We start from the raw sequence: 26,454 nt of genomic DNA, 5'->3' as shown, positions 1-26,454 counted from the left end.
ACCCATTCTTTTCTACAGCAGTTTGTGTTCTAGTGCATGGCTCCACTGGCCGTGTTTGCAATCCTCTCCCTATTCATGCCACTTGGATTGTTCGCAGGTTTTTGTTACCAGGAGAGTACTCTGATGAACTCCCTTGTGTACCTGTGTAAATGCCCCCAGAGAATAGGTGTCTTCCAGTGAAGTTGCTGCCCAGACGTTACACACCTTCAAAATTTGATCACCAAAAAGGTTACGTCAATGTACACCCTGCGCAGCCTGGGGGACAGCGGCTGCCTCCCAGAACTCATCCATGTGGGTGCCACACATTTAAAACTAGACCCAATTTGTGGCAGATTTCTTGTTTCAGTTTGTAGTTCTTTGATCACCATTGAAGTTATGTGTCCGTTTTTATATGTTTGTTAGCCATTTCCATATCCTCCTCTGAATTTTCTATTTTTCTGTAAATTGATCTCTCTCACTTTTGTGTATGCTCTTTATATATTAGTAATGGTAGCGTTCTTATATGTTGCATCTATTTTTCAAGTCTGTAATTTGTTTTTTTTAACATAGTAGTGTCTTTCACCATACAGTTAATTCAAATTTTTATATAGTTAATTTGTGAATCTTATAATTTCTGAGATTTGTGTCTTGCTTAGAAGTCCTTTCTCTTTTCTGAAAATAGCAAAACATTCTCCTGTATTTTCCTGTAGTCATTTTTATTTCCTTTATACGTACTCGTGTACGCACATACGTGCACACAATTTAAATCCTTGGCTCTTTAATCATCGGGAAATACACTTTCGTATGGCAAGACACACAGTCTAATTTCCTTTGGTAAAAATAGAAACCATATTGTTTGACGTCGTTGTCTGATGGGCCCCTGGATTTGAAACGCCCCTTTCATCATGACCAAACACAGGTTTGATCTGAGCCATTCCTTCTGTTTCTTCATCTCTCTGCCTTAGTCTTGCTCTTAGAACCCCGTCTTCATTACTGTAGCCCTGTTACATGTTTTCTTGTCCATTAGTGCAGGTCCCTTCACGTTATTCTTTCTGACAATTTTATTGGCTGTTGTTCTTCTCCCTGAAGAGTGTAGGCTCCGCGTAAACCGGGTCTCAACACACACAGCATCCCGTTGGGATTTGGGTCGGCTTTGCATGGAACGGGAGGTTTTTTAAGGGACAGTTGACAACATTATAGTTCTGAGTCTTAGCTCCAGGAATATATTGTTTGAGTCTTCTTGATTTTGTACCCTAGATGTCTCCTTGGTCATCGTTCTTCTTTAACTGTCACCGTCCTACCTGTCACCTCCATCACCTCCAAAATGGGCTTTGGAAGTGGCCCATTAAGTGGTCTTCTCGTGACCACTCGACCCTCTGGTCTGTTCTCCACACTGGTCAGGGCTTTGCCTCCGCTGCTCCCTGGGCTCGAAAAGTCCCCTTGTCCTGTCTTCACTCAATCAAGTTCTCCTCAGCTGTGTGTCTTACCTCAACCGTCATTTCCTCACGGAAACCGTCACAGCTAAGTAAAATGCCCATATGTACAAGCTTATTACACGCTTTACCTGTTGTCATTTTTCCCTTTGCTGTATTCCTGGAGTGGACGTGAGTTCTCTGAGCATGTGGCCTGTGCGATGGTCACTTTTGTGACTCTCCTGCCACCAGCCAGGTGCCTGGCCCATAGCGCATGCTCCTTAAATATGTACTTGTTAACCGCAGTGGGCTTGGTGTGCTCCTGTTTTTTAATATCTTTAGGTAAAGTCTTGTAGTTTTCTTCCTGTTATTATCCATTTCATGTGAAACGTACGCCTATAACACTTTCTGTTTATTTTCTTGCTGGTAGAGAAAAGCTGTTGATTTTTGAACGTTCTTGTATTTGGCCCTCTTGCCGACTCAGAACCGTGGTGTTGGCCGTGTGGCGGTTCTGCCTGCCTCTCTTTGTTGGCTTCCCCCCAGGCTGGTCAGGTGCTAGATGGCTGCAGCAGCACCCATCGCCTCTGACCCCAGTGCCTTTCAGAGCAAGCAGGACGGGATTGCCTCTAGATTTCCCAAGACCATGGAGGTCTTTCTCAGAAGCCCTCAGCCGACTGGCTCTCTTCTTAGTGGCTCAAGTAGGGTCCCGGGCCGGCCCATTGCCTAATCAGTCACTGGTGAGGGCGGGGCGTAGCTCTAAACCAACCAATCAGGCCCACCTTTGGAGTCGGGTGGGTGGGTTCAGCTTCCCCGGGGCTGACTGACACCTCTCCCTTTCGGGCATGCTGCAGGGAGGTGTGCACAACCCGAATTCTGCTAGAAAGGTGGAAGGGGCGCGTGGGCCCTGGTGGCATTCTCCTCCCAGTGTCTATCAGAGTGGCCCTGTGGCTTTCCCATCAACCCAAGCCAACACCTCACTAAAGTTACAGGAGCTCTGATTTGGAACCGTGCTTTCGTTCCTGGGGTCAATCCTACTTGTATGCGCTGTTCTGTGAAATTCTGGTTCTGATTTAGTCTGCCAAGGTTTTATTTTGGACCTTTTCATTTATATTCATAAGTGAGATTATCTGTGTTACAAAACCTTTTTCCATAACGGGAGGTAATAGGGTGGCCAGACCTTGGGATATGGAGGTCATTTAGTTCCTGCGTCGCCTAACCTCTGTGGGACCATCCTCATCTACGCGGTAGCATCACAGCCCTCGTTAATGAAGCAGTTTGGAACACCAAATGAGATACACGTGAGAGCTCCTTTTACACATTGAAGCTTACACAAAGTCAGAACTTTGTCTCAGACTGTATATTCAAGGTAGCATTTTGGTGAGTTTCTTCCTTGAGGACAAAGGTTCAGAGACCGTTAACAGCTGAGATTTCTCTCAACTTCATAAACAGTCATCAGAGAGGTACTGGGAACAGGCTCGGTAAATATCACGTTATGCTATTCAGATATGAAGTTCCTGCTTTTCATAATGTCTTAGGGGCTGGGGAAGATTGGATATTTCCTGAGGTTGCTGCAAAATGCACGTGATTGCGGGAGTTGTTGCCCAATTATTCTCTACTTACGTTACTTAGACTTTAGTAATTGGAAAAAGATTGGATGTCAGGACTTTGTATTTCGTTGATTATATTACCGAAGTTGCCTCTTTAATCATTTCCTTTATCCCTGATATTAATCATTAGCTTCCAGACGTTAGGAGAAGAACCTAATGGTAGATTCGTAACTTAAAGGAAAGAAATAATTGTTTCGGTTTCAGAGGGATTGACTGAGTCTTGCTGTATCCACAAAATGAAATGTCTCTTGTAGCCATTCGGGGCGTTGGAAAGGGACGTTCAAGGAGACGCAGAAGGTCAGACAGAATTCAGGGGCCCTTTGCCCTCCATTCTGCTGGGAGGCTCTGGACTTGGCTCGCTGTGTCCCTCAGCAGCCCTGCCCTCTGTGCCCTTCTCGCCTGTAGGTATCTGTAGGCAGCAGGGACTTGTGTTGGTCTGTGTGACGGCTTTGTTGGCCTTGGTATGTATGATACGGTCACCCCTTATTCAGTGCTGCATGCGTACAAGCTTAGCTCACGACACAGTTTCTTTCAAAACCAGTCCTGAGAAAATCACCTCAGACAGGTGTTCTTCAACAGTAATGGTGAGAGTAAGACGGGAGGGAGAAAGAAACCTTCATTAAGGGGTGAAGTTGGGGAAAATGCTTTTGGGAGAGAGAGAGAGAGAGGGAGAGAGGGAGAGAGGGAGAGAGGGAGAGAGGGAGAGAGGGAGAGAGGCGCGTAGGGGAGTGGGATGGAAGGAAGGAGGGGTGGCAGGCCACCTGCCTCCCTTGGTCCTCTGTGTCCCAGGGTGGTGCTAGGGACACCTGGGGTGCCCTTAGCAAACAGGTCCTCCCTAAGATTTAAGCGTAAACAGGTAACACTTGGCATGGTGTGAACAGATGGTAACTGCTCTCGGATATTGACAATAGTCAGCACCCGAAATTTTTATCATTTAGGTTCATCCTGGATTCACATGTGGGGCTCACTGCCCCTGATAACTCTGGTCAAAGCACGGGGGCAGTTGGCTAACTGTAAACCATTTTCCTTGTCTCTTTTTTGCCAACAGAAGAATTGCGGAAACTGAGCTGGTCCGGAATCCCAAAGCCAGTCCGTCCCATTACGTGGAAGCTCCTCTCGGTAAGTCTCATCCACGAGGGCCTGCTCGTCTGCATCCTCTCTCCCGTAAGGAGAAGTCCCTGTCATCTGGCCACGTGTGTGCCTGTCTTGCTTTGTGATACGAGCCTCAGCCTGCGCTAAGCTGACGTTTCCCATCCTTTGCTTAATTTCAGGCCTGGTTTAACAAGGCTGGCAGAAAGTGAAGATAAGCAATCATTTATGACAGCTGTATTTTTCTCTAATTATTTTATTATTTTAAAAAATAAAATCTTTGTAACATTTTGAAACATGGGATATAGAAAGGTACCAGCATGGAAGATTATTTCAACTCTGGGAATCAATGACAGGGAGAGATGTTTGACCATTTTTTAAAAAAATATTAGTAATGATGTTAGGGAGAAAAATGGATGTTAGAAGTAGTTTGTGTTTCTGTGATGTAGGCTGGAGTCCTGACTTCTCAACCCCTCACACTCAACTAACTGCTGGTCTGGGAGGCCTGTGGAGAAGGCCGGGTGCTGGTGGGCACCAGTAACTGTCATGTACTTAGCAGGGGCTTAATACTGGGCGTGAACATGGCCCTGCCAAACTCTCAGGGTGGTTCACAGACAGCTTTCTTCTCTTTGCCTTTTAAAATTATTTTTGAAGCCAAGTCAATAGGAAACTCTAAGTGTTTGCTCTAAATTGGGTCTGACTTTCTATATTTAAACGACTTTCTTGCTAACGAGTCTCAATAAACTTTGCAGCCTAGTACCTCGGAATCTTAGATGGAGAATTATTTATTGATTAAACAGTCTTTTGCAATTAAAATGAGACCTGTTGCAACTGCTTATATTTTTGTTTGGCCTTTTAAGTGTTCATATTCAGTTTTCCAGATGTCCTCTAGATAGGTCCCAAGCTTTTCACAGTGACTTGGAGGGAGTTTCTGTGCAAGTACCTTCAGGACCCTTCACTGCAGTTCGGTGTCTGCCGAGGGCGGCCAGCACCTGGGTGGCACGCTTTACAGGAGTGATTTTGTGCCGTTCTGTTTCCTCTGTCCCCGTCTGTGTGGGTCCTGGTTAAGGTCCCGTGCTCTGCTGAAGAGCACTGATCTTCACTGATGAGGAGGACATTCTGCTTTAATGAAGAAAGACATGAGAAGCTTGGTTCTTGCCACTTACGGAGAACTGACGTATACCTAGGCTGGGACACACCATTAAACTCCAGTAATGCTATTTAACATTTAAATTCCATGCAAGCACAGCAGAAACTTTTCAAAAATGAGTGCTGTAGAAAATCATTTTTTGGGCTTTTTTTTTAAAATAACGATTTCAGAAACATTGAACAAACACTAGTTACACATTTAACATTTATGCTAGTGAAGAGAATGGTTAAAAATGAGATGTGACACTCCGGTACCATGGTTTTTCTTTCCATTTATTGAGGTAGGTTTGCACGGGAACCTAGTGGGAGGGAGCGATTTGATGTGTGTGTCACCGGGACAATTTTGATATAAGTATATGCATGCATTGTTTTACATTCATGATTAGTGTTTTTATAGCATGCTAATACAGCAATTAAGTTTTCTGTAGTTCTGTCATTTAAAATTCATTGCATACTTGAATATATCTCATTTGCATAATTTCCAGTCTTGCTTAATTATCTGCATGCCTCAACTTGCACACGTGTTGTTCCTTTAGGATGGAGCGTCAGGAGGATGTTTTCTCGTCTGTGTTCCTGTTATGACATACTTCCCTTTTAGAATTTCCGTTTTGGTAAATGAAGTTACAGTGTGGGAAATAGGGAGAATTTCCGAATACTTGCTTAGGTTCACTCAGAGTCCTTTGGTACCACTGCATGTGACCCATGTAAGGCCGTCCACCCCACTCCTGGCACGCAACCCTGGGTGGCCCCACTGCTCCAGAAGGAAGGCCCAGGCTGCTCCACACCCCCTGTACCCCTCGTCTCACAGGCCATGTCTGGTGCCCACCTGCAACGCTGTCCTGCGTCTCCCATGCCGCTGTATGGCCTTCCTCCTCCGGCGTTTGCTCTGTCTCCCTCTCCACCTCCCATCTTCTCCACCATCAAAACCCAACCCAACCCAGAGTGCTATGCTAACCAGTACTTAGTTTTCACAAGTTTGCTCAGCCGTCTCCCTCCCTGGACCCCCAGGGCGGTGCTCCTCCTGGGGTGTGGGTGTCATGCCTTCACTGAACAAGTACTCGTGGGGTGTCTGCTGGGTGCTGACCAGGACTCTGTGCCCTTGGGACATAGCTGCGAACAAAGGGGTCCAGTGGGAGGGACAACCTGGACACTTAGTAAGTAAATTTCATAGTATCTTAGAAGGTGACAGGTGCTGCAGAAAAACCTGTGGGCGACAGGGGAAAAGTTACTGTTTTTAGAAAGTGTCAGGTGGTGACATTTGAGGAGAGGAGGAAGGTGGCCATACAAGTGTCTGGGGGCCATGCGTTCCAGTCTCCTTCCTTCTCTGAAGAGAAGAGGGTGTTTTGATTGTAGCGCCGTGTGCCTTTGGGGTGTGCAAGCAGACTGCCTACCACGGAGCTGAGCTCTCGTGGCAGAGACAGCAGTGTCACTCGGGTCCTGTCCCCGCTGAGAAAGCCAGGGCTGGGGGTGAGGCACGAAGAGAGGGTCCACCCTTGGGAATACTAGCCTTGTCACTTGCCAGGAAAGAGGCCGTGGGGACAACTGCTGCAGCTTTCCTCAGAAGTAGGGACTCTGAGTGGCTGGTGTGGGGACCGCTCCCGTGCAGGTGCCCCTTTCCAACCTGTTGTAAGTAACTGAGCGTGCTTTAGTGCAGGCGTTCCTCACGGGGCCTCCCCTGTCCGTGAGCATGGAGGGCAGTGCGCCTGTGACAGGGCTGCCACGTAGTAAATTGCTGCCCCTCCGGGCAGGGTTGCTTGGAAATAAGACATGAAGAACCTTAAATACAAGCGTGATCAAAAGATACAGTGAACGCTGCTGCCGAGGGCCAGCCAATGGAAAGGCAGGACCTTCAATACGGGAAGTGGCACATTGAACCTTAGTAACAGTGTGGGACAAGTTGCAACTTGTTCGGTGCAGTCAGTTGGGTGTGAGCTACGGTTGAGAGAAGGTGTGTTTTAAATAAAGTGTGTCGTAAATCATCCATCATGACAACGCTCCATGTCACACATCGCTTCTGGTATTCGGCAATTTCTGTCAAATAAAAACAAAGTCAAAATGATTCAGGACATTGAAGCAGCCATGACAAGACAACTGAAGACACTCACGAAAGAGGACTTCCAGAACTGCTTCAGAAAGTGTCAAGAACGATGGGATAAGTGTGTTTGAAGTGAGGTGGGAGTATTTTGTGAGCTCCAAGGCATACTGGATATACAAGGTGTGATCAAAAGATACAGTGATTGTGGGCCGGCCCAGTGGCTCAGGCAGTTAGAGCTCCGTGCTCCTAACTCCGAAGGCTGCCGGTTTGATTCCCACATGGGCCCGTGGGCTCTCAACCACAAGGTTGCCAAATCAACTCCTCGAGTCCCGTAAGGGATGGTGGGCTCGCCCCTTGCAACTAAGATTGAACACGGCACCTTGAGCTGAGCTGCCGCTGAGCTCCCGGCTCAGTTGGTTGGAGTGCGTCCTCTCAACCACAAGGTTGCCGATTCAACTCCTGCAGGGGATGGTGGGCTGCGCCCCCTGCAACTAGAAAACGGCAACTGGACCTGGAGCTGAGCTGTGCCCTCCACAACTAAGACTGAAAGGACACAACTTGAAGCTGAACGGCACCCTCCACAACTAAGATTGAAAGGACAACAACTTGACTTGGAAAAAGTCCTGGAAGTACACACTGTTCCCCAATAAAAAGTAAAAAAAAAAATTTTTTTAAAAAAAGAGCTCGCAATTCACTTGTAGGGAAATACCAGCCATGTGCAGTGAGTGCCATGTGGTTTAGAATCCTGGACTATTAGAAATCGTCCAAGTGCTCAGAAAAGGGCACCGGTTAAGTATAAACACACACAAGTATACACACACGTGAGGGAAGGCTGTGTGCCTGCGGGACCAGCGTTTTAGAGCAGGGCTTCGCAAACCTTTCCTGCAAAGGGCTGGATAGCAAATATTTTAGCGCACATTTTGGTGGGTCGTCTGGTCTGTTCCCAGGTACTCAGTGCAGCCACTGACATGCACGGCAGCCACACACAACGCAAATAGGCTGGCTGTGTTCCAACAAGATTGTTTATAGAATGGGCCTGTGGTTTGCTGACCCTTCCAGTCAATACTTCATGACAGCAGGAATGTGGTCGTGATTTAAAAGTGAGATGTGTCAGCACGAGTGTTGGATAAAGGAAACTTTCTCAGAAAGGACATGAAATGGACTAATCAGAAAAGATAAATAAATTGGGCTACATTAAATTTAGGAACGTCTCTTCAACAAAAGACATCTTCAGTGGGGAGCAAAGACAGCCACGGGGCGGTGGGGGGAGATGTTTACCCCAGGACTCATGTGAGCTCTGTAACACAGGCCTTCGAATCAGGAAGGAAGAGGCGGACGAGCTAATAGGAAAGGACTATACTTGTACTGGCACATCACAGATGAGGGCACACGGCGGCATTGGATAGTATTCTGGTAAATGCAGTTAAAACTACATTCTAATAGATACACCGAAAACCCACCAGAGTGGCTAAAATGAGAAAGTTCGACAATACAGAGTGTTGGCAAGACTGTAGAACAGCGGGCACTCTGATCCACTTCCAGTGGGAGTGACATGACTCTGGAAAGTCCTTTAGCAGAGGACTACCAAAGATATGCACACCTAGTAGTTCCACTCCCAGGTATGTCCTTACAGTCCTGCCATGTGCTGTAAAAGGCAGGTACAAGATGTTTAGAGCCAAAACTGGCAATAGCTCAAACGTTTGTTAACAGTAGAGTGGGTTTTATACATGGAAATATTATGCAATAATGAGAACTAGTCTCACGTGCTACAACAAGAATGGCTTTTTCAAGCATGACATTGGGTTTAAGCAGCCAGACAGAACACACACACACACGTGTATTTGTTACATGACTGGAAGGACTTCTGGATCCTTCATGGTCAGAGGCATTTGGACACGAGCTGGTTTCAGGTCTCAGCTGTGCTTCAGCAGAGTGTGGAATGCCAGCCGGCTGTGGAATCCCAGTCTGCCTCGTACGGCTGCAAGTTTGTCAGCTCAGAAGGCTGCAGCGCGAGCCCAGGGCCTCTGTTCTGAGCCGGGGGGTTGGGGCTGCCGTGTGCTCAGCTCGCTGACGGTCCTATGCCGCTCATTTACCCTCCCCTCTGTGGCACTTAAGATGTGAGCCTTTGTTGCTGCAGTCTTCCAGTGGAGACTGTGAATGAGCATTAACCACATGTACTCTTTGTGTTTTTTTTCTCACCCAGGGTTACCTACCTGCCAATGTTGACCGAAGACCGGCCACCCTCCAAAGAAAACAAAAAGAGTATTTCGCTTTCATTGAGCACTATTACGACTTTAGGAAAGATGAGGTTCACCAAGACACGTATAGACAGGTGGGGACCGTTTTCTTCTGTCGTGTGTTACGTGAAGTGTTTTAGCTTGGTGACATGGAGGACGATATGTTTTAACCCAGGATGTCCCCGATTGGGGCACAGATCGGTGTGTGCTGATAAACAGATGAGAATAGACAATTGACTTAAACTTCACAGTGTCCGGAATTTGCGGTTGGAATACCTCTTTGAGACCCTCCGGGTTCTCAGTGTCTGTCACGTGCCAGTTCAGATGGCTGTGCTGCCTCTAAAGGAAGGTGCTTCTGCGTCGGTCACTCGGCCTCACGGTTCTGGAACACTCGTGTGGGTTTCCAGAGACAGGTCCTGTTGACTGTGTCCTCCTGGAGACCCTGCCTCTGGGTGGAGGAGCTTTGCGGATTCTTCTGCCCCGTGGGTGCTAGCCCGTCTCCCAGGCTGGCGCAGGTCTGTTATAAAGGCCCAAAGGCAGGCTCACCTGTGACTGATGATCAGAGTTTCTGTAACTTCACTGGGGCCCTGGACAGCGCCTTCCCGGCAGGCAGGGTTCACGGGAGGCTCTGGGGGAGACCAGCCCCTGAGGAGGGAGAAGCAAGACAGGCGGGGACCCGCTGCTGTCACTTCCCGGGCAGCCCTTCTGTCCCCGGCCCATGGTTGTCCTCTGCTGCTCAGTAACTCTGGGCATCGGATTTGAGACAGATCACGTTTGCGTTAGATGAGGGAAAAACTAGCTTACCTGGTGTATTTTTCCGTGTCACTGTTTTTAGAGAACGGGTAAATTTGGTGTTTTGAACACGTTTTGGGTGTATTCTTATTCAAGAAAAAGACTTCCAAAGGATGACGCTAGCTAGCATCCGTCTGAAAGATTTAGCAAGCTGTATTCTGTTGTGAATTTCTTAAGGGAAAGTTAATTAAAAACGGGCCGTGTATGTCTTTATTCAGTTGCTGTGATAGGTAATAAAAAGCTCCCTTGTTACTGTGGATTCCCCAAAGGTTCCTACATTCATGCAGCTGAGAGATGGAACCTGTGGCAGCTTCTGGTTGGCCAGCCTGCTTTGCTGCCTCTGGGAACTAGACCCTGTACGGTCCTGCCACCCATCCCACACGCTGTTAGCTCGCAGGTGGTGTTGGGGCCTCGGGCACCCTGCTCCCTCCCTGCTACCCACGCATGGTGTTTGACCCACGAACTGCCCAAAGGCATGCAGCCCCGCCCTCCCACAGCCTTGGGAGGTGGGGAGGGCAGGGCGGTGTCCTCTGACTCCTTCCTCTTTGTCGTCTGTGCACTGTATTGCTGTGTTTGCTCTTTTGCTGAAGATGTTCTGTCCAGAGCACACGGAGCGATCAGAGTATAGGACTCATCTGGGTGTGCTCCCCGGTCTGGGCTTTCTGCAGGCTGCCGTGGCCTGCCCTACTCGTCTAGTCCTGTACATGGGCAGGGGGTCCGGGGGTCTGGAGGAGCCCCGAGTGTCCAGCTCCCTGGATTTCCTCCTGATGATGGGTGACGGCAGGGTGTGGTTATAACACGTGACAGGCAGCTCTTCTGTAATTTGGGTTCTGCTGGCCTGGGGAGGGTCTGAGGCTGGAAACGAGTGTGTGCCAACTGCTGCGGATAATGTTACCGAGATGTTACCGGGAGCCCAGGGCGCCCCGGGCCTCACCGTGCGCAGCTGCTGATTGGCTGGGAGGTGTCGCGCAGGCCTGGCCTGCTGGCACTGGGCCCCATGCGGGTAGGACCTGCTCCTTGCCCCCAAGGAGCGCTCCAAATGTGGGAGGTTAGTGTCTTCCGGAAACAAGCTTAGATCCGGAGTAAACTGGTCGCTGTGGCTAAGCTCTGACGCTACTGCCTGAAATGACGTTTGTCACCTTTTGTCTCTTCCCCTCCATGTCCAGATCCACATAGACGTCCCGCGAATGACTCCAGAGACCTTAATACTTCAGCCCAAGGTGACCGAGGTGAGAGCTGCATCGGAAGGGGGCGTCTCCGTTCGTTGGGGTGTTGGCTGCCCGCTTCCCTAGCAAGATGGTTGGTGCAGTTGGGCTGCTTTACCCACCAGCAGGGTTGGGGGTGGCTCTTGTGGACACAACCGCCGACAGGAGTGGCTCATTCTTAAAATATTCTTACTGTGTCATGATGCGCACAAAAGAATACAGGTCGTGCGTGGGTACGTGGAGTAAACACACCCCACTACCCGTTTCCGGACTCATAACCCCACGCAAGTGTGACCACCAGTCTGGGGCTGCTCGCTGTCCTCCTGCTTCTGGGAGCCCCTCCCTCCCCGGGAGCTGACCCCTCTCCTGACTGTATGTGGGATTCTTCACGACGCAAATGCATGTCCTGTGACACGGACAGGACCCCTCACGGGGTCTGGTCTGCGTGACTCGTTTCTGCCTCTACATTGTTTTCTGAGATTCAGCTAATCTGTGTGTCTAGCTGCATAATAGTTGGTTACTGAAATATTCCACACTTTCTGCAGCCTGTTTCCTGTTGGTGGGCGTTTGGGTGGTTTCTGATGTTTTGTCGTGGGAACTGGGTGGCCTGGAACCTTCATGTGCATTTACACAGGTGCCCACAGGCCAGGCCTTCGAGGGTACTCTCGAACAAGGGAAATTCCAGGGTGTGAACCCATGGACTTGCACGATCACGTGCCCACCTTCCAGCTCGGTGTACTAACTCAGTGCTCGCCTAGGAGCATGCGAGGCCGGGCGCTTCGCGTCCTGGCTGGTCCTGGTATCGCCAGCCTTGTTCATTTTGCCTCTGGCGGGTGTGCTTGTTGTGGTCCTGTGCCTGTTTCTCTGCTTACTGCTGGGTAAGCATCTCTTCTGTTATTCATGGACTCCTGTGTCCCTCTTCTGGGAAATGCTTTGTCCTGTCTTTTGCCCATTTTCCGTTTGGGGTGTTGGTCTAATTTTTATTGGTTATTTATCTGTATATGTTAGGGATTCTGACTTTTTGTCCGTTTGTGTGTCGCAAATAGCTTCTCCGCGCTGTGGCTTGTCTCTCCCTTTCTTCTCGGTGATCAGAGCAGGGATCCAGTTTAACTTCCTCATCAGTAACCGGTCAGTCCCAGCACCACTGTGGACTCTGCCGTCGCCCACATTTGCAGCGTCACTTCCGGTTTGTCATTGGCACGTTCGCATAGCCCTTGTTTTGGTGCTGTCTGCCCCGTGTTCAGGCTCCCTGCCCTTAAAGCCTCACCAGCTTGTTAATGCAGCTTGATAATGAATTAATATATACCGTGGGAGTGTTCACACCCCCACTAATTCCTCTCCAAAATCGATCGTGTGGTCTTAGGCCTTTGCTTGCCCACAAAAGGCTCAGTCAGATGGCCACCATTTTGCTTTTAAAACCTGATTTATGATCAGCATTGCGCAAAGGAACCTAGAGATCCATTTGGGAGAACTGACATCTTTATGAAATTCAGTCATCATTTTCGTGAACATGCTAATTCCCTATTTTTAGGCCATTTTAAATGCCTTTCAATGAAGTTTTAAGATTTGTTCCATAAAAGGTCTTGTATATATTTTATTAATTTTATTCTTAGTTATCATATATCTTGTTGTTATTATAAGTGTTATCTCTTTAAAGTTGAAATGTTTTTGTTTGAAACATTTGTTTTGTGTCTTGATTGCCCCAGTAAATGCACTTTTAAACTTTGACGTCTCTTATCTGTGCAGTGTGTTAAAAAAAGAAAAATCCAGGATTATGGAAGCAAAAGTACTTATCCAATACTTATTGATTGTCTCCCACAAAAAGAGAAAAGCAGTTTTCCACAGAAGTAGTCATTTTAAGATACTTCTCTTTGATTGTCCTTTTCAGTACTTGTGCTTACTGTATCTGGAAAATAAGAGATAACCTTTTTTTAAGTTATTTTTTACATGGAAAATAGAGTCTGCCACAGTCCTTTGGTTTATTTCTACTTTTTCAACCACTTGACACATTCCTTGTAGAGCTGAGCTCACAGACCTCTCGCTATCAGAGAGGGGGAGCCGTCACTGCCAGTGGGTGCTGGCTGGTCTGCTTACGTGGACGGCCGGGGACCTTGATTCCTTTGGTGTAAAGCACCTGTGCTCCGGCAGCGGGTCTCTCTCCTTCATGATTTCTGCTCGGCTCTCATGTGCTCCTCGGGGTCTCAGGCCTGTCCCGGCCCTGCCAGAGGGCAGACCGTCCCCAGGGTAGACGGGCTTCGGGGAGCAGATGAGGGGTGATTTGGGACAGTGTTGTGTGGGGGACACAAAGTGCTGAGCGATGGGCTTCCGGGGGGAGTGTGGGAATGTTGGTCCTGCATTAGCAGCAGGCCGCACAAGGTGTGTCCCGCACCGTGGGGGTCAGGCCTGGACGTATGCGCCGCCGCAGCACGGGCCGCGTTGGTGACTGCCCAGTGCCGCTCGCCGGCCGTGGGTTGGTTGCTCCTCCGCACCTGGCTTGTACCTCGTGGCCCACGCTGGCTGCCCAGGCTCCCACGTCACGTTCGCATTCCACCAGCAGCAGTGACGAGGCGCGGCGGAGAAGACGTCCTGGAGAAGTGGCTCGTAGCGCTTCTGCCTGGATCCCACTCCTGTGGTTCCTTTCCTGGACCGAACCAGAAGCCTGTGACTGTGATGTCAGTGGGTCATGTGCCCACTGAAGGCTGGGCTTCTGGTTACTCAGGGGAAGGGTTTCCGCCAGTCTGTCCGCATGCCCATTCGTCAGGTGGTGCTGGGCTCTGCTCTGTTGTCTGCTCCCCCCATCCCGCCCCCCTGCCTCCTGTCAACTGTACTAAAGTCTAATTGACATACAGTAAAATCCACCTATCTTAAGGGCACAGCTAGGTTAGTTTCGACACCTGTATGTGGGCATTTCAATCGTGACGTGGGACACTTCCATCACCCTGAAAAGTCCCCTCATGTCCTTTTGCTGCCAGTCTCCTGTGCTCGCCCCCTGCCAGCCCCTGGGAACACCTGACCCACTTTCTGTCCCTAGAACTTCGTGGGAATGGCGTCCTAGAGTCGCAGCCTTGTGACTGCTTCTCTTCCTGGGACAGTGCCAGCCATCCACATGTCACATGTCACTGAGGTGCCTCAGCGTGTTACCCATTCACCCATTGATGGACACAGGGCTTCTTTCTAATTTGGGGCAATTGCTAACTAAATTGGCCATGAACGTCCATGTGCGTATCTGGCGAAAGTGTCTCTTTTTCCCTCTCTGCTAAGTCCCCAGGTCATAGGCTAAGTGGTGTTCATATACTTTCAAGAAATGGCCCCGCTGCCTTCCAGAGTGGCCGCACCCGTTTGCGTTCCCAGCAGCCGTGACTGACAGTTCTAACTGCCCATAGCCCAGTCTTTGCAGTGTTAGCCGCTGTCAGTGTGTCGGGGTCCTAATTTGCATTTCCCTGTGGGCTAACACTGGGGAGTGTCTTGTCTGCTGATGGACCGGTGCCGAGGTCTTTCCTGCTGAAGTGTCTGTTTCATTCTTCGCTCTTAATTGCCTTTAACGCCTTCAGCCTACCTGTTCCCTAGCTCCCTCCGACCTGAGTCAGGCTCCTGGGGTGGGGCCTAGGAATTGCTATTTTAAGGAAGCTCAGCGGATTTGGGGGCCACAGGACTTAGCTTATTTAACTGCTGATGTGGGGTGGGAGGCTTGAAGTGAGCAAGAGGAGACGAGGGTGCAGGATCGTCCTTGCCTAGCGCTTGCCCAGAAGCAAGAGGAAGGCTGGAGCCAGTGGTCTTTACCAGGAGGTCAGCGCCCCTCACTCCCAGGGGCAGGAGCAGTAGGGGAGGGGCAGGGCGCCTTACAGACCTCCCTCTCCCAGCTGTGGACGTGGGACCCTGTGGGTGACTGCTGGACTCCCCAGAGACCCCATGACCCGGGTTCTGCTCGTCTCTCCAAGCTGCACCTGAGCAGACCTTCTAGATGTCCTTTCAGCCTGTGCCCAGTGCCCCAAGCAGTATGTGCACAGAGTGCCTGCTCACCAGGCTGCCCTCTGTCTTACCTGCCACCTGCCTCTCAGGGTCCGCTTCCTCCTGGGTCTTCAGCTCCACCCTGACCGTGTCCTGTCGGAGACGCTGTCCCTGCTGACCCCGTCTGATGTCAGCACCGGCCTCTCTCACTTTTGTTCACACTTTGTTTTATGGCACTTGGTTTCGGCTTATATTTGACTCCTTGTTTATGATGTGACACACTGTCCCTGTGCTCGTACGTCAGCTCCCTGAGAGCAGGGCCCTGGGCCCCTTGCGGTGTCCTTGGCGTCACCTGGGCCCTCGTGGGACTTCGGAGAGTTTGTTGAAATTAGTAAGTAATCTTTTTATCCACCATTGTTGTTTGAAAGTAACAGTCAGGACTTTCTGGCCACTCAGTCTTCTTAGCTCCTGTCCAGTCCAGCGGTGAACAGAACGACCTGTTACTAAGAAGTGTGGGCTCTGCCCTGTGGCCCTCTGGCTGCTGTGCTTGGTGCAGTGAATTTAGTGGAAGAAACATATTCGAACCGTCTTCAAGCATCGCAGTGGGGCCTTTTCATCCTCCTACCGAGTGACTTTTCCTCCACAGTGATTCCATTATCTGCCCTCTGGTGACCTGATGCTTTAGAGCAGTTTCACAAATTGGGGAAATGAGATGCTTTTCCCAATTAGCCACGGAGAAGTGATGTCTCATTACATTTAATCAGACACAGAGGATAATGAAACATGCAGGCTTTTTAAACCACATTATTTATGTGCAGTTCTTGGAAGGGGTGCGGTGAGTTGTCCGTGGCCCCAAAGAGGGATGTTTCCCGGGCGGTGGAGCCCAAGTCCGTTCATGCCACACTCTCCCCGGCGTGGGCCTGTGTGGACCTTGGGAGGAGCGGGGCCTCCACCACACCTGGGCCCCGCCTGGTCGGGATAAGCCGCCTCTGGGGGCACAGCTGTTGGCTCTTCCTCCTGGATCGCGCCAACTCAGAGAGGTCCTGGCTTCGGCTCGTGCGGTTCCTCTGCCGGGAGGGCTGCTCGCCGGCCTTCTCTGCTTGGCCCACCCCTGGACCTGACCATCACCCCCACTCCTGCCACAGCTGGTCTGCAGCCCACGAGTTTCCCATTCGTGCACCTGGGCTGTGTTGTGAAGAGTCTGTGTCCCGTGGACGAAACTCGGCGTGGTCAACGGTCTCCACCCGGTGCTCACAGACATTTGCTGGATTGAATCACTGGGTCTCTGAACTGTTTTGCTGGGATTCTGGCCGTGGCTGAATGGCTGTGGCTCTTTCTTCTCAGGCTGCAAGCTCTGTGAGGTCAGGGCCTAGGTCCACTTCCCTCCAGTCAAGCTGAAGAAATAGAGCCAGGCTGGAGTTGTCGAGGTTCTTTCTGTGTCCCTCCCCAAACATTTTCTCATCTTCCGACAAGTAACCACTCTCTTTGAGTTTTGGTTAATTGTTCTCTTGCTTTCCTGCATGGTTTTGTCACATGTTTATATGTGTATGGGACTTTCGCCTGTTTTTAGTCTTTATTTTGAATGGATTATGCCAAATCTGTTCATTTGCGATTGCTCTTTAGGTCACAGCATGACAGTTTTAATCCCCACCCAGTGATGCGTGGAGGTGTGGCTGGTTTCCCTGCCCTGTGGTGTTCCCTTGTGGGTTCCACGATATATGTGGGCCCCCTTCCTTCCTGTGCTTCCTCCCGGGATGTTGCTGTGAGCGCTGGTGTAGGAGCCCAGTGTTCCCGTGTGACGGTTCCCCCAGGGTGTCCAGCTGGGGTGACGCGTGGGCTGATGTGGGCTCATGCCCTGAGGACAGTGGCTGGTACTGTCCCCCTCACTGCCACGTGGAACTGTTGTTAGGTTGTGTGCTTGAACTGGCTGGTGGGTATGAAGTGGTGGCTCGTGCTTCTCATTTTCATTTCCCGAATTGTTGATGGCGTATCTTTTCATAGGTTTCTGGCCGTCTGCTTCTCCCCTCTTGTGAAATGCTCATGTCCCATATTTCTTTTGTGTTGTTTGTCATTTGTTCCACTGATTTGTAGGACTTCCTAATAGGTTCTGTTTCTGTTTTGGATATATATGGATACGTGTTATCTTCTTTTAGTTAGCAGGTTTTTGCACCTGCTGGTGAAGAGAACTATCTTAGTTTAGCGTAGCCAGTTTTCTTACAGTCAGGACTTTTTGTGTTCTTAGACTTCCTTTCCAACCTCATGGTCTCAGAGAAGACGTATTTCTTCTAAGAGTTTTACACTTTTGCCTTTACATTTAGGGCTGCAGTCCCGGGAGCCGACTGCATGGAGTTTGAGGGAGCAGCCCCGTTTCCGTAGCCATTCCCCACTGGACAGGAGCTGTGCCCCTTGCCCTCTGACGTGTGTTGGGGGCCCCTCCTGGCCTCTCAGCTGTTCCGCTGTTGTCGGTCCACTCGTCCCCATGCCGGCTTCCTCTTGTCTTGGTTATGTGGCCTTAATGTCTGGTAGGACAGGCCACTGACGTCTGGTCTTGGCTCTGGGCTGTTGGCCTCTTACTTGTGTATGTAAATTTACAATCAGCTTGTTACGTTTCATGAAACTCTCCGAAAGCACACCGAGTCTATTGATCAGTTGGAGAGAATTAACATTTTGTTTTTGCATTTATTTAATTCTTCTGATCTTTAAACAGTGTTTTTCCTTAAATATGTTGCCCAGCCTATGAAATCTACCATTACACACATATCTTTATAAACGGTATCTTTAACATTTTTGATTGCACTGTCCGGTTTTTTCTTGACCTTATGTAGAAGTGCAGTTGACCTTTTGTAGGTTAATCCTTTATCTGGAAAACTTACTAACCTCTTTCATGAACTTTATTTCATGGGTAGGTGTAGGTGAGGTTTTAAAGAGCTTAATCATATCCTTTGTGAATAAGGACAGTTTCGTTTTTGCCCTCTCTTCTGTACATGCATTTCCCTCTTTTATTTGTTCTGTTTTGCTGGCTCAGACTTCCACCGCACTGTTGAATATAAGTGGTGAGCGCAGCCACCTGGTGTCTTCCCTGAGTTTAAAGGGACGTCTGTTAACATCGTCCATTGCCTTGTGGTTTTTATTCTAGGTTTTACGTATCCTCTTTAGTGTGTTAGGGACGGTGCCTGGCTCAGGGTTTTAAAATCATAAATAGTTGTGAAGGTTTATTAAATCCTTTCCCTGCCATCTGAGCCAATAATATGTTTTTGTTCCTTTATTCTGTTAATGTGGTGAATTTTGTTGGGTAGACTTCCTGGTATTGAGATCTACTTCCCGAAGGAAAGCGGGATTGGTCAGGACGGAGCTTCTCTGCCTCGGGTTGTGTGTTTACATCTCGTGGTGTTGTGCTGCCCGAAGTGGAAGCTCATTGCTCTTTAATTTGAAACAAGTTCTCGAAGCCGTCCTTGATTTGTCCTTTATGCTTTGACATGCAGTCCTGTCAGCTGTGCTGACTATTCAGTCTGGTGGTAGTGACGCTGTGACGTTTTGTTGGGAAGTGTTGTTTCCTTCTTGTACGTCAGTTGTGAGTGGAATGAAGCAGCTGTGTTTGCGAGCCTGTCAACCCACCTCGAGCACAGAATGTGGGATGTAAATCCACGTACTTGAAGGCAGCGACAGTGGAGTAATTCACACAACAAACATGGCGTCGTTGCTTCTTTAGAACAGCACGTTAGTAATTACATCGTGATCGTAGTCAGTCGTGTCTCAGTGAACTCAGTGTGTCTCCGTGGGATAGATGGAAGTTACAGACTGGTTAGAGACTCTTACTCGGTTTCATCATCAGGTCTTACAATTCACGTAGGGGAATGGTCCTTGAATCATGTTACAAACCCTTGTGTTGTAAATATCTCCTTTCTGAGCCCACGTGGCTCCAGGATTTCGGGGGCTGTAAATCCACAGGTCTTCTCAACGGAACTGTATATTTTGTTGCTCCTCTCACGGAAATTATCTGCATAGCACTTTATATGCAGTAAAGTTTTGTTGCTGGTACATATGGTTGAAATATGATGTTTTCAAATTTCTGAAATCAGATTTTTTTATAAGTAACCATGAGCACAGTGACACTTGCAATTCCAGTGTATTTCATTGTTTTTAGCATGCAGGGCATCTCAGCCCCTGAGCACAGTGAGCTGCTGGTGCCCGGTGCTGCCGTGGGGCAAGTGGAGGGCAGGAGAAGAGGCTTTACAAAGTGAAGACAGGAGGAGCTGCGGTCGGGGACCCCGGGAGCCCCTCCAGCAGCCCTCTGTGGAGGAACCAGTGGGTTTCTCTTTTTAAAACCTTTCCTGGCACTCAGGCTTTGGAAGTTTGGCAAGCAAACTAAGAACACCTGTCGTGTTTTCATTTTTTCAGTCCTGGTGGAAGCACGTTGAAGCAAGTGTTTTTATTATTATCATTGGATGTGCAGAAAAGATACTTTGGGAAGAGTTTAAAATTTGAGCTACGTCCTTTAATGAATTGCCAGCTCTGACAAAGACGAGAGTAGGGGGAGTGTCAGCAGAACTTCCAGAGCCCACCAGGTCCAGTGAGCTTTCCTTGTCCGAGCCCCTCAGGTCGGCCTGCGTTCCGCTGGACGCCCGCGTCCGGGGGTGCCTGCCTTGTGGTCTCAGGGAGACGGCCTCACCACCTACCCCACCACGTCCGTCTAGATGTGCCTTAGTGCCGGGCAGACCCTGTTCTCCGTGCCGTGAACTAGACCACCCGCTTCCACCCGTGGTCCCAAGCAGTGAGGCGCTGTTGTCCCCACGACAGCTATGCGTAGACACCTGGAGTTTGGACACCGGAAGTTGTGTGTGCTGGGCCCCCCTGAAATGCCAGTGGACAACCGCTGGGCATGTGGGTGACTCTGAGAGTGCGCGCGGTCTCTGCAGCGTGAGCTTCCAAGTGTGGGGTGTAGGCGCACGTGATGGAGGCCATAGAGCGCCTGTCAAGTCGCCACCAAGACCAGCCGGTGTGGGACCTGAGGGGACAGCCGGAGGCAGGGTGATTTGTGGGGACCCTGGAATTAGGTGGTAACACCAAGCCTGTTTCCCCAGTTCTGGGGAGCCTTCTCTTTCCTGACCTGGTCCTGGAGAAGCCCAGGGCTGCCAGCCCTCCTCTGTGTCCGTGCAGGGGCCTGGGCTCGAGGGCCCCCCTCGCCCCACAGGCAGGAGGCACAGGCCTGGGTCTGGGGTCCCTGCAGGCCGACCACGAGGGCACAGGCGGGCTTGCGTGGGCCTGGGACCCTCGTCCTTGTGTGAAACTCCACCGGGAGGGTGACGTGGGCTTCCAGCCTGCAGGCTCAGCTGCGTTTGGTTTGCCGGCTGGCTGGGCCTCCCCTCCTGGATTTCTGGCGTGGTCCCTCTGCTTTTTGACCCTTGGTTTTGGTGACCCATTGGCTCTTCCTTTTGCCTTGGGGACTTCGACCAACTCTGTGCGTGTGGATCCGAGGAGCTCTGAGGAGTAGGGTCTCGGTGTGGCCTGCACAGCCTGTCGTCCGGGCAGCTCCCTGGGTCGGGTGACAGAGGACATGCCAGAGCTGCTTTTCTCCGGGGTGTGCTGTCATTGCGGGGTCATCTCAGTGGGGAATGTCCTTTAGACCATTCCTCTCCGGTTTCTTTTTCAGTTGAGACTGAGGTGGCAGCAGGGGCCTTGAGTAAGTGGCTGGGGACTCGGGTTGCAGAAGCCCGGGAGAGAAATGCTTGCTCCCAGCCTGCCTCGATTCGTGCCTCCTTCAAGTGTCACATTGTTAAGCTAGGAAAACTCCTGTTTGAAAAAAGTGGTACAAAAGCACTTGTTTATGATGTGTTTGTTTTTTTTCCCACCAGTCTGAGAGCAGAGGCTTAGAAAGGGCTCAGTGTCCTCTTTGAATGAGCGCAGAACACGACTTGGCGCCGGCATCGATGTCCGACGGCACACGGCCCTCTGCCTGGGGGTGGGTCCCTTTCCCTGCTGACGAGCTCTCTGATCTGTACAGAGCTCGTTACGATGGTGCTCATACGGGAAAATAATTTTGGGGTAACCCTCAGAGACACTTTCCTGCGCTTTCTGTCGCGAGCACTCTGCTGCTCTGTGTGCCAGTGACAGCGTGCTAAGATGGAAACATCTTAAGTCAGGTCTTCAGAGACCTTGGTATGAAATGAGCCGAGGTCATGAGGTCTGGAGCTTTCACTCCCCACAGGGAGGCTGTGGCGCCCCTGGGCCCGGTACCTCATCAGATGATTTGGGAGGAGTTTCGTAATGATGCTTAGTGACTTGGACGGGAATTGGTGCTAGTTTTTGTGATTTCAAAACACAGAGCAAACTCCTATGCACCGATTTAAGACAAAAGATGCAGAGTGAAAATAAACAAACGAGACCTGCACCCTGAGCGGGCGGCCCCCCGTCACAGCCACACAGTCTGGCCTGTGCCGGCGGCCGATCACTCGCAGCCTACCCAGCAGCCGATGAAGTCAGGTCCGCACCGGCCTCCGGCAGCAGCCCTGCCTCCCGGGCCGCCAGCCCAGAGTCCTGTACGAGCGCTCGGAGTGTGGGATGGGAGCTGGCAGAGGAGCCTGGACGCTGGGGCTACTGGACGGCTCACGGCGGGCACGCGCGGGGCAGCACTAGGATGGGGGGCTGGGGTGAGGGAGCCTCGGGGTGGCCGGGGCCGTGAGTGAACCGTGGCAGCCTGGGCTGGGCGCTGGGGTCCCTGCTGCCTTGAGGGTTCCCGCAGGCCCTTCTCAGGCGGGTCAGGACTCAGGCTTCTCCTCTGTCCTTCTGGATTCACGGTCCAGTGTCATCAGCCCTTCTCTTTACATGGCATCTTTTCTTCCGGGTGCAATTAATGGAGAGTTTTATCCTCGGAGTCTAGGCAAGGCTGATCTGTATGTCACCTTTTATGAGATAGGCGTCTGCCGGCCGCCTTAGGTGGGTGGCTGCATGTGTTCTGTGGGTGGTGGGTGGTCCTCGGCTGCGCTAGATGCCGCCGAGGCTGGGGGGCTGGGACCTGCAGGTGGCCTGTAGGGGGCAGAGCCATGGTGGCTTCCTGCTGTGCCCCCAGAGTGGCAGGCCAGTTTACTGACAGCAGGAAGAGAGGCTGAAGGAAACTGAAGCAAGCTATTGACCTTTTCTTCCCCCTTTCTAAATCATCGGAGTTTTCTTATTTTCTAAGTGAATAGCTGCTGAAGGGAAATACTAGCAAGAAGACGAGGGGTTCTCGGTGCCGCGTTACGATGCCACCGTAAGAAGGACTGAGTGCTTCCCCAGGTGAACGTCAAGGTGAAGGGCAGGGCCATGTGGGGCGACGAGGGGTGGCCCTTAGTGGGCGAGCACTTGGAATTGCAGGAGGGGCTGCGTTCCGCTGTCTGCTGCCCGGAGCCGGGCAGGTGGTTTGCAGGCAGCCCGCAGGAGGCTCGTTCCTGGGGATGTTTAGACTCTTCTCCTCCATGAGCTGGCTCCATGCTGATGGGCGACCTGAGTGCTTTGCTCAGGTTCACCCGCAGGTTCTCCCCATGCCGTCCTTGACTGTGGCTTGGAAAGAGGAGAATCTTTTCCGCGATAAACATAGAAACTCTCCATGTGTGCGAGCTGGTCGTCCGCGAACATGACTGCTCCGCTCTCAGCGCACGTACGAGTGGTTCCAGCTCCGTGCCGTCCACTGGCCTCGCCCGTGTCAGGCTTCTCTCCTCTCCTTCTTCAGGACAAGTCCTCCTCGTCCTTCACAGCCCTGTTGACCTCTCTCCGAAGCCTCCCACCCTCCTCTCAGTCCACGTCCCCTCTCAGCAGGGAGGGGCCTGAGGTCCCCACGGGTTGGCCTCTGAGGACCGGGTCTTCAACGTCACTTGATAGAGAAGCAATGGGAAAAGCTGGTCAGAAATGCAGCATCCAGCCAGGCGCTGTCTGTCCGAGTGAGCAGCTGAACGGGACGGTCCCGGGCTCCCCGTGGCGCAGAGCTCGGGGAACAGGAAAGGGAGGCTGAAATTGAGGGGCGGAGGGGACCTGGGTCATGTGCACCTCCATTCAGAGGGTTCTGGAGTTCTCCATGCCTGTGACATGCCAGGACTGAGGGCACCCCAGCGAATGAGATGGAGGAAGACCCTTCGTCAGGGTAAGAGCCGTGGGCATGGAAGAGGGATGCCGCTCGAGATGGGGTGATAAAGGGAGGTGTCTGTCTCTCAGGAGGCGGCCTTTGAACAAGCTCTTGTTCTAGAATCCTGGGAGCCAGGGGAAGTGCGGGAGCTGGGCATCCCAGGCTGAAGAGCGTGCCAAGGCCCTGAGGTAGGGACACAGCGGTGGGTCTGGTGAGAGGACCCGTGCAGATGATGGAATGAGGAAGGGAGCGGCAGGTCCAGCACCTTGGGGTTGTGGCCAGCAGCCGGCACTGTGTCCTTATGTCCTGGGAAGCCACAGGGACAGCCTGTGTGACCTGATGTCCTTACGGTTGAGCAGCTCCCTCTGCTGCTCTGTGGGATGTGGAGTCCAGGGGCTGCGCGGGGAGACCAGCTCGGAGGCTGTCACAGTGGACTATCCGTGGGACGACAGCCACTCGGCTGGTAGCAGTGGACCCGGAGGAGTGGCTGAAGCCGGCTGTCTTTGGAGGCTGCCTCAGTGCCCGTGGCATTCAGGAGTCACAGCTGTCTCTACGACTGTCTGAGGACTGGCTCAGGGCGCCATGGCCCCACAGCGTGCTTCTCGGTAGTGGGAGAGCCAGGCTGTGCGCTGCGTGTCACTAATCCTCCATGGGACATGCTCTTTTCACCACTTCAGCCGGCCTGCATCTTTAAAAGCCATTTTTGTTTTATGTTTGAACTACCTGTCCCTTTATATTTACATGTTGCTAGGATTAAAGTCTTAAAAATGTAATTTTCAGGTTATTGAGAGTGATCAAGGAGAGTTAAATCTAAATAACTTGAACTGAGTGATAGCTTTCCCTAATTAATAGGAAGTCTGGCTGCTAAATTTTCCCCCAAAGCAATATAAATACACTCTTTCAAGAGTGTTAATGTCTGGGCTGGCCCCGAGCTTCTGGAAGGCGGGGTAGGCTGAAGCCTGTTCAGCGGCTTGGCCGGGGGATCAGAAGGTAACGGTCAGGTCCTGTGCTGTCCTGTGAACAGTGCTGTCCACGTGCTCGTGTGTTTACTGCCTGAGGCGTGGCCGCCTCCTCCCCGCCTTCGTCACCCTCATCTACGTCAGATCTGCCCTGGAGCGCCCACTTCAGCTGCCCAGGGGAGACTCAGGTGGCACCTGGCTCGGCTTGCTCTGGATTCAGAGAAGTCTGCCGTGGCCTGAGCCCGGAGCCCACGCCACCCGGTCTCCCCGGCAGCGTTCGCAGACCTTCCGTGGCCTGGGAATCACAAAACACTCCCTCCTGAGACCCACATGGGCAGGAAGCCTCCCTGGGTCAAGCCGGCAAAGGCGTCTGTACCAAATTGCCACTGTCTCTGGGGCTTTGCTGGTGGCCAGGGGACCCGGCAGGGCCGTGGCTGCTGTGTTTCTGCCTCGTGGCTGAGAGGCTGGGCCCCCAGAGAGCGAGTTACCTGCCTCCTCGTCTGTCCTCTTGGCCAACCGAGGTGTCCCCGTGCTGGCTGCGAGCCCAGCCTCCAGCTTCAGCGGGGTGACGTGCCCGATGCTGGCGCGTCATCCACCGCTCAGTGTTTACACACGAGAAATGCTTAATGGGGCCGCATTGCTGAGTGAGTTTGGTCTTTCGGTCAAGTTTAACATATTCATTTCTCGCTAGAAAGCTGTTGACTTAAAATGAAGGATGTGTACGGACATATCCACATGAGTGTTATTATTCAGCAGGTACTTATCGGGCGCCCGTGGTTACGGGTGCTGCGTGGGGGGAGGTGCCCGCCTGAAGATTTTGTTCCTTCGGAAAAGCACAGCGGACGCTGCGGGCGGCTGTGGGCCCTGGGCGCAGGCCCCTCCAGCACCCCTGCCGGACTTGGTGCTGACTGGGGGTGGGGGGCGCCTACACTACAGCTCAGTGGCAGTCAGGGATGTGGGCCACGCAGGAAGGCACTGCCCTCCTCGGGGACAAACACAATGGCTTTTGCGAGGGTGGCTTGTTTGGGAAGGATGTCATCTGGCCTCAGCTCTGGGCAGGCCTGCACTGCCAGCCTTGGTGGCGGGAGGCCCAGGGGCAGCAGGGAGCCCACAGCCAGGCGGGAGCTGGTGGGCGAACCCCTAGGGCCGCAGGAAAGCTCTGTAGGGCATTGCCCCTGGGGACCAGGCTCACAGAGCAGGACGTGGGGGGGAGGGAGCCTTTGGCAGCAGCCGCCCTGAGGGGCAGCGCCTGAAGTGAATCTGAAAGCTCGGGAAGGACGGTTGGGAAGGCTTTTAGGCAGCGGTCGTTAGCAGGTGACAGCCTGGCGGGCAGAGACGCCTGCTGCTAGAACGTGGTGTGGGTGGGGGTGCGGGTGGGGTCCGCGAGGCAGGGACCCCTAAGGGAGGTCAGGGTGCTGTGCTGTGCACTGGGCCCCATTGGGCGGGCCGTGCGGGGCCTTTCAGCCGGGCGTCGCGCAGGGGGTCCGCGTGATGGAACTGTGTGCACCGCGGTGAACTAGCCAGCTGTCTGAGCAGAGCCGGAGGAGAGTGGGCGGGCGGGCCTGAGTGGTGGTCCACTGGATGTGAGCTTCGCAAGGAAGGAGGAGGCTGACGTCGCTCCCACGGTCATGGCCGGGGAGAGCGTGGTGGTGGGAAGAAGGTGCTTGAGTGTGTTTCCCGGATGGTGACTGCTTCTTAGTGGTTAGAAAACATGTTTAAAAAAAACAAAAAACACCCGAGCTCAGAGGTACAGAAAACAGACTGGTGTTTGTCAGTTCTGGAGGGTGGGTGCATGAAGCCGGTCCAAATAAAATTAGTAAGTCCTGGGGTGTGACGTACAGCATGGTGACGACAGTTAGTGAGACTGTATTGCCTGTTTGAGAGCTGCTAGGGATCTTGAGTCATCACAAGGAAAACAATACAGCGTGTGGTGGCGCATGGCAACTA

At 51.7% G+C, this 26,454-nt stretch overlaps 1 protein-coding gene across 1 annotated transcript in view; it reads left to right on the top strand.

Moving 5' to 3' along the window:
* Nucleotides 1-26,454, top strand: part of TBC1D22A (TBC1 domain family member 22A) — a 275,779-nt gene that overhangs the window by 81,603 nt on the left and 167,722 nt on the right. Inside the window, exons 5-7 of the mRNA XM_081059292.1 lie at nt 4,047-4,117; nt 9,475-9,603; nt 11,467-11,529. Of these exons, the coding sequence (XP_080915418.1) occupies nt 4,047-4,117; nt 9,475-9,603; nt 11,467-11,529 (263 nt within the window). The remainder of the gene's footprint in view (nt 1-4,046; nt 4,118-9,474; nt 9,604-11,466; nt 11,530-26,454) is intronic.

Source organism: Rhinolophus hipposideros (genome assembly GCF_964194185.1).
Source record: "Rhinolophus hipposideros genome assembly, chromosome: 9".
NCBI lineage: Eukaryota > Metazoa > Chordata > Mammalia > Chiroptera > Rhinolophidae > Rhinolophus > Rhinolophus hipposideros.
Note: the sequence above shows the minus strand (reverse complement) of the source record. Positions and strands in the feature narration are given on the sequence as shown.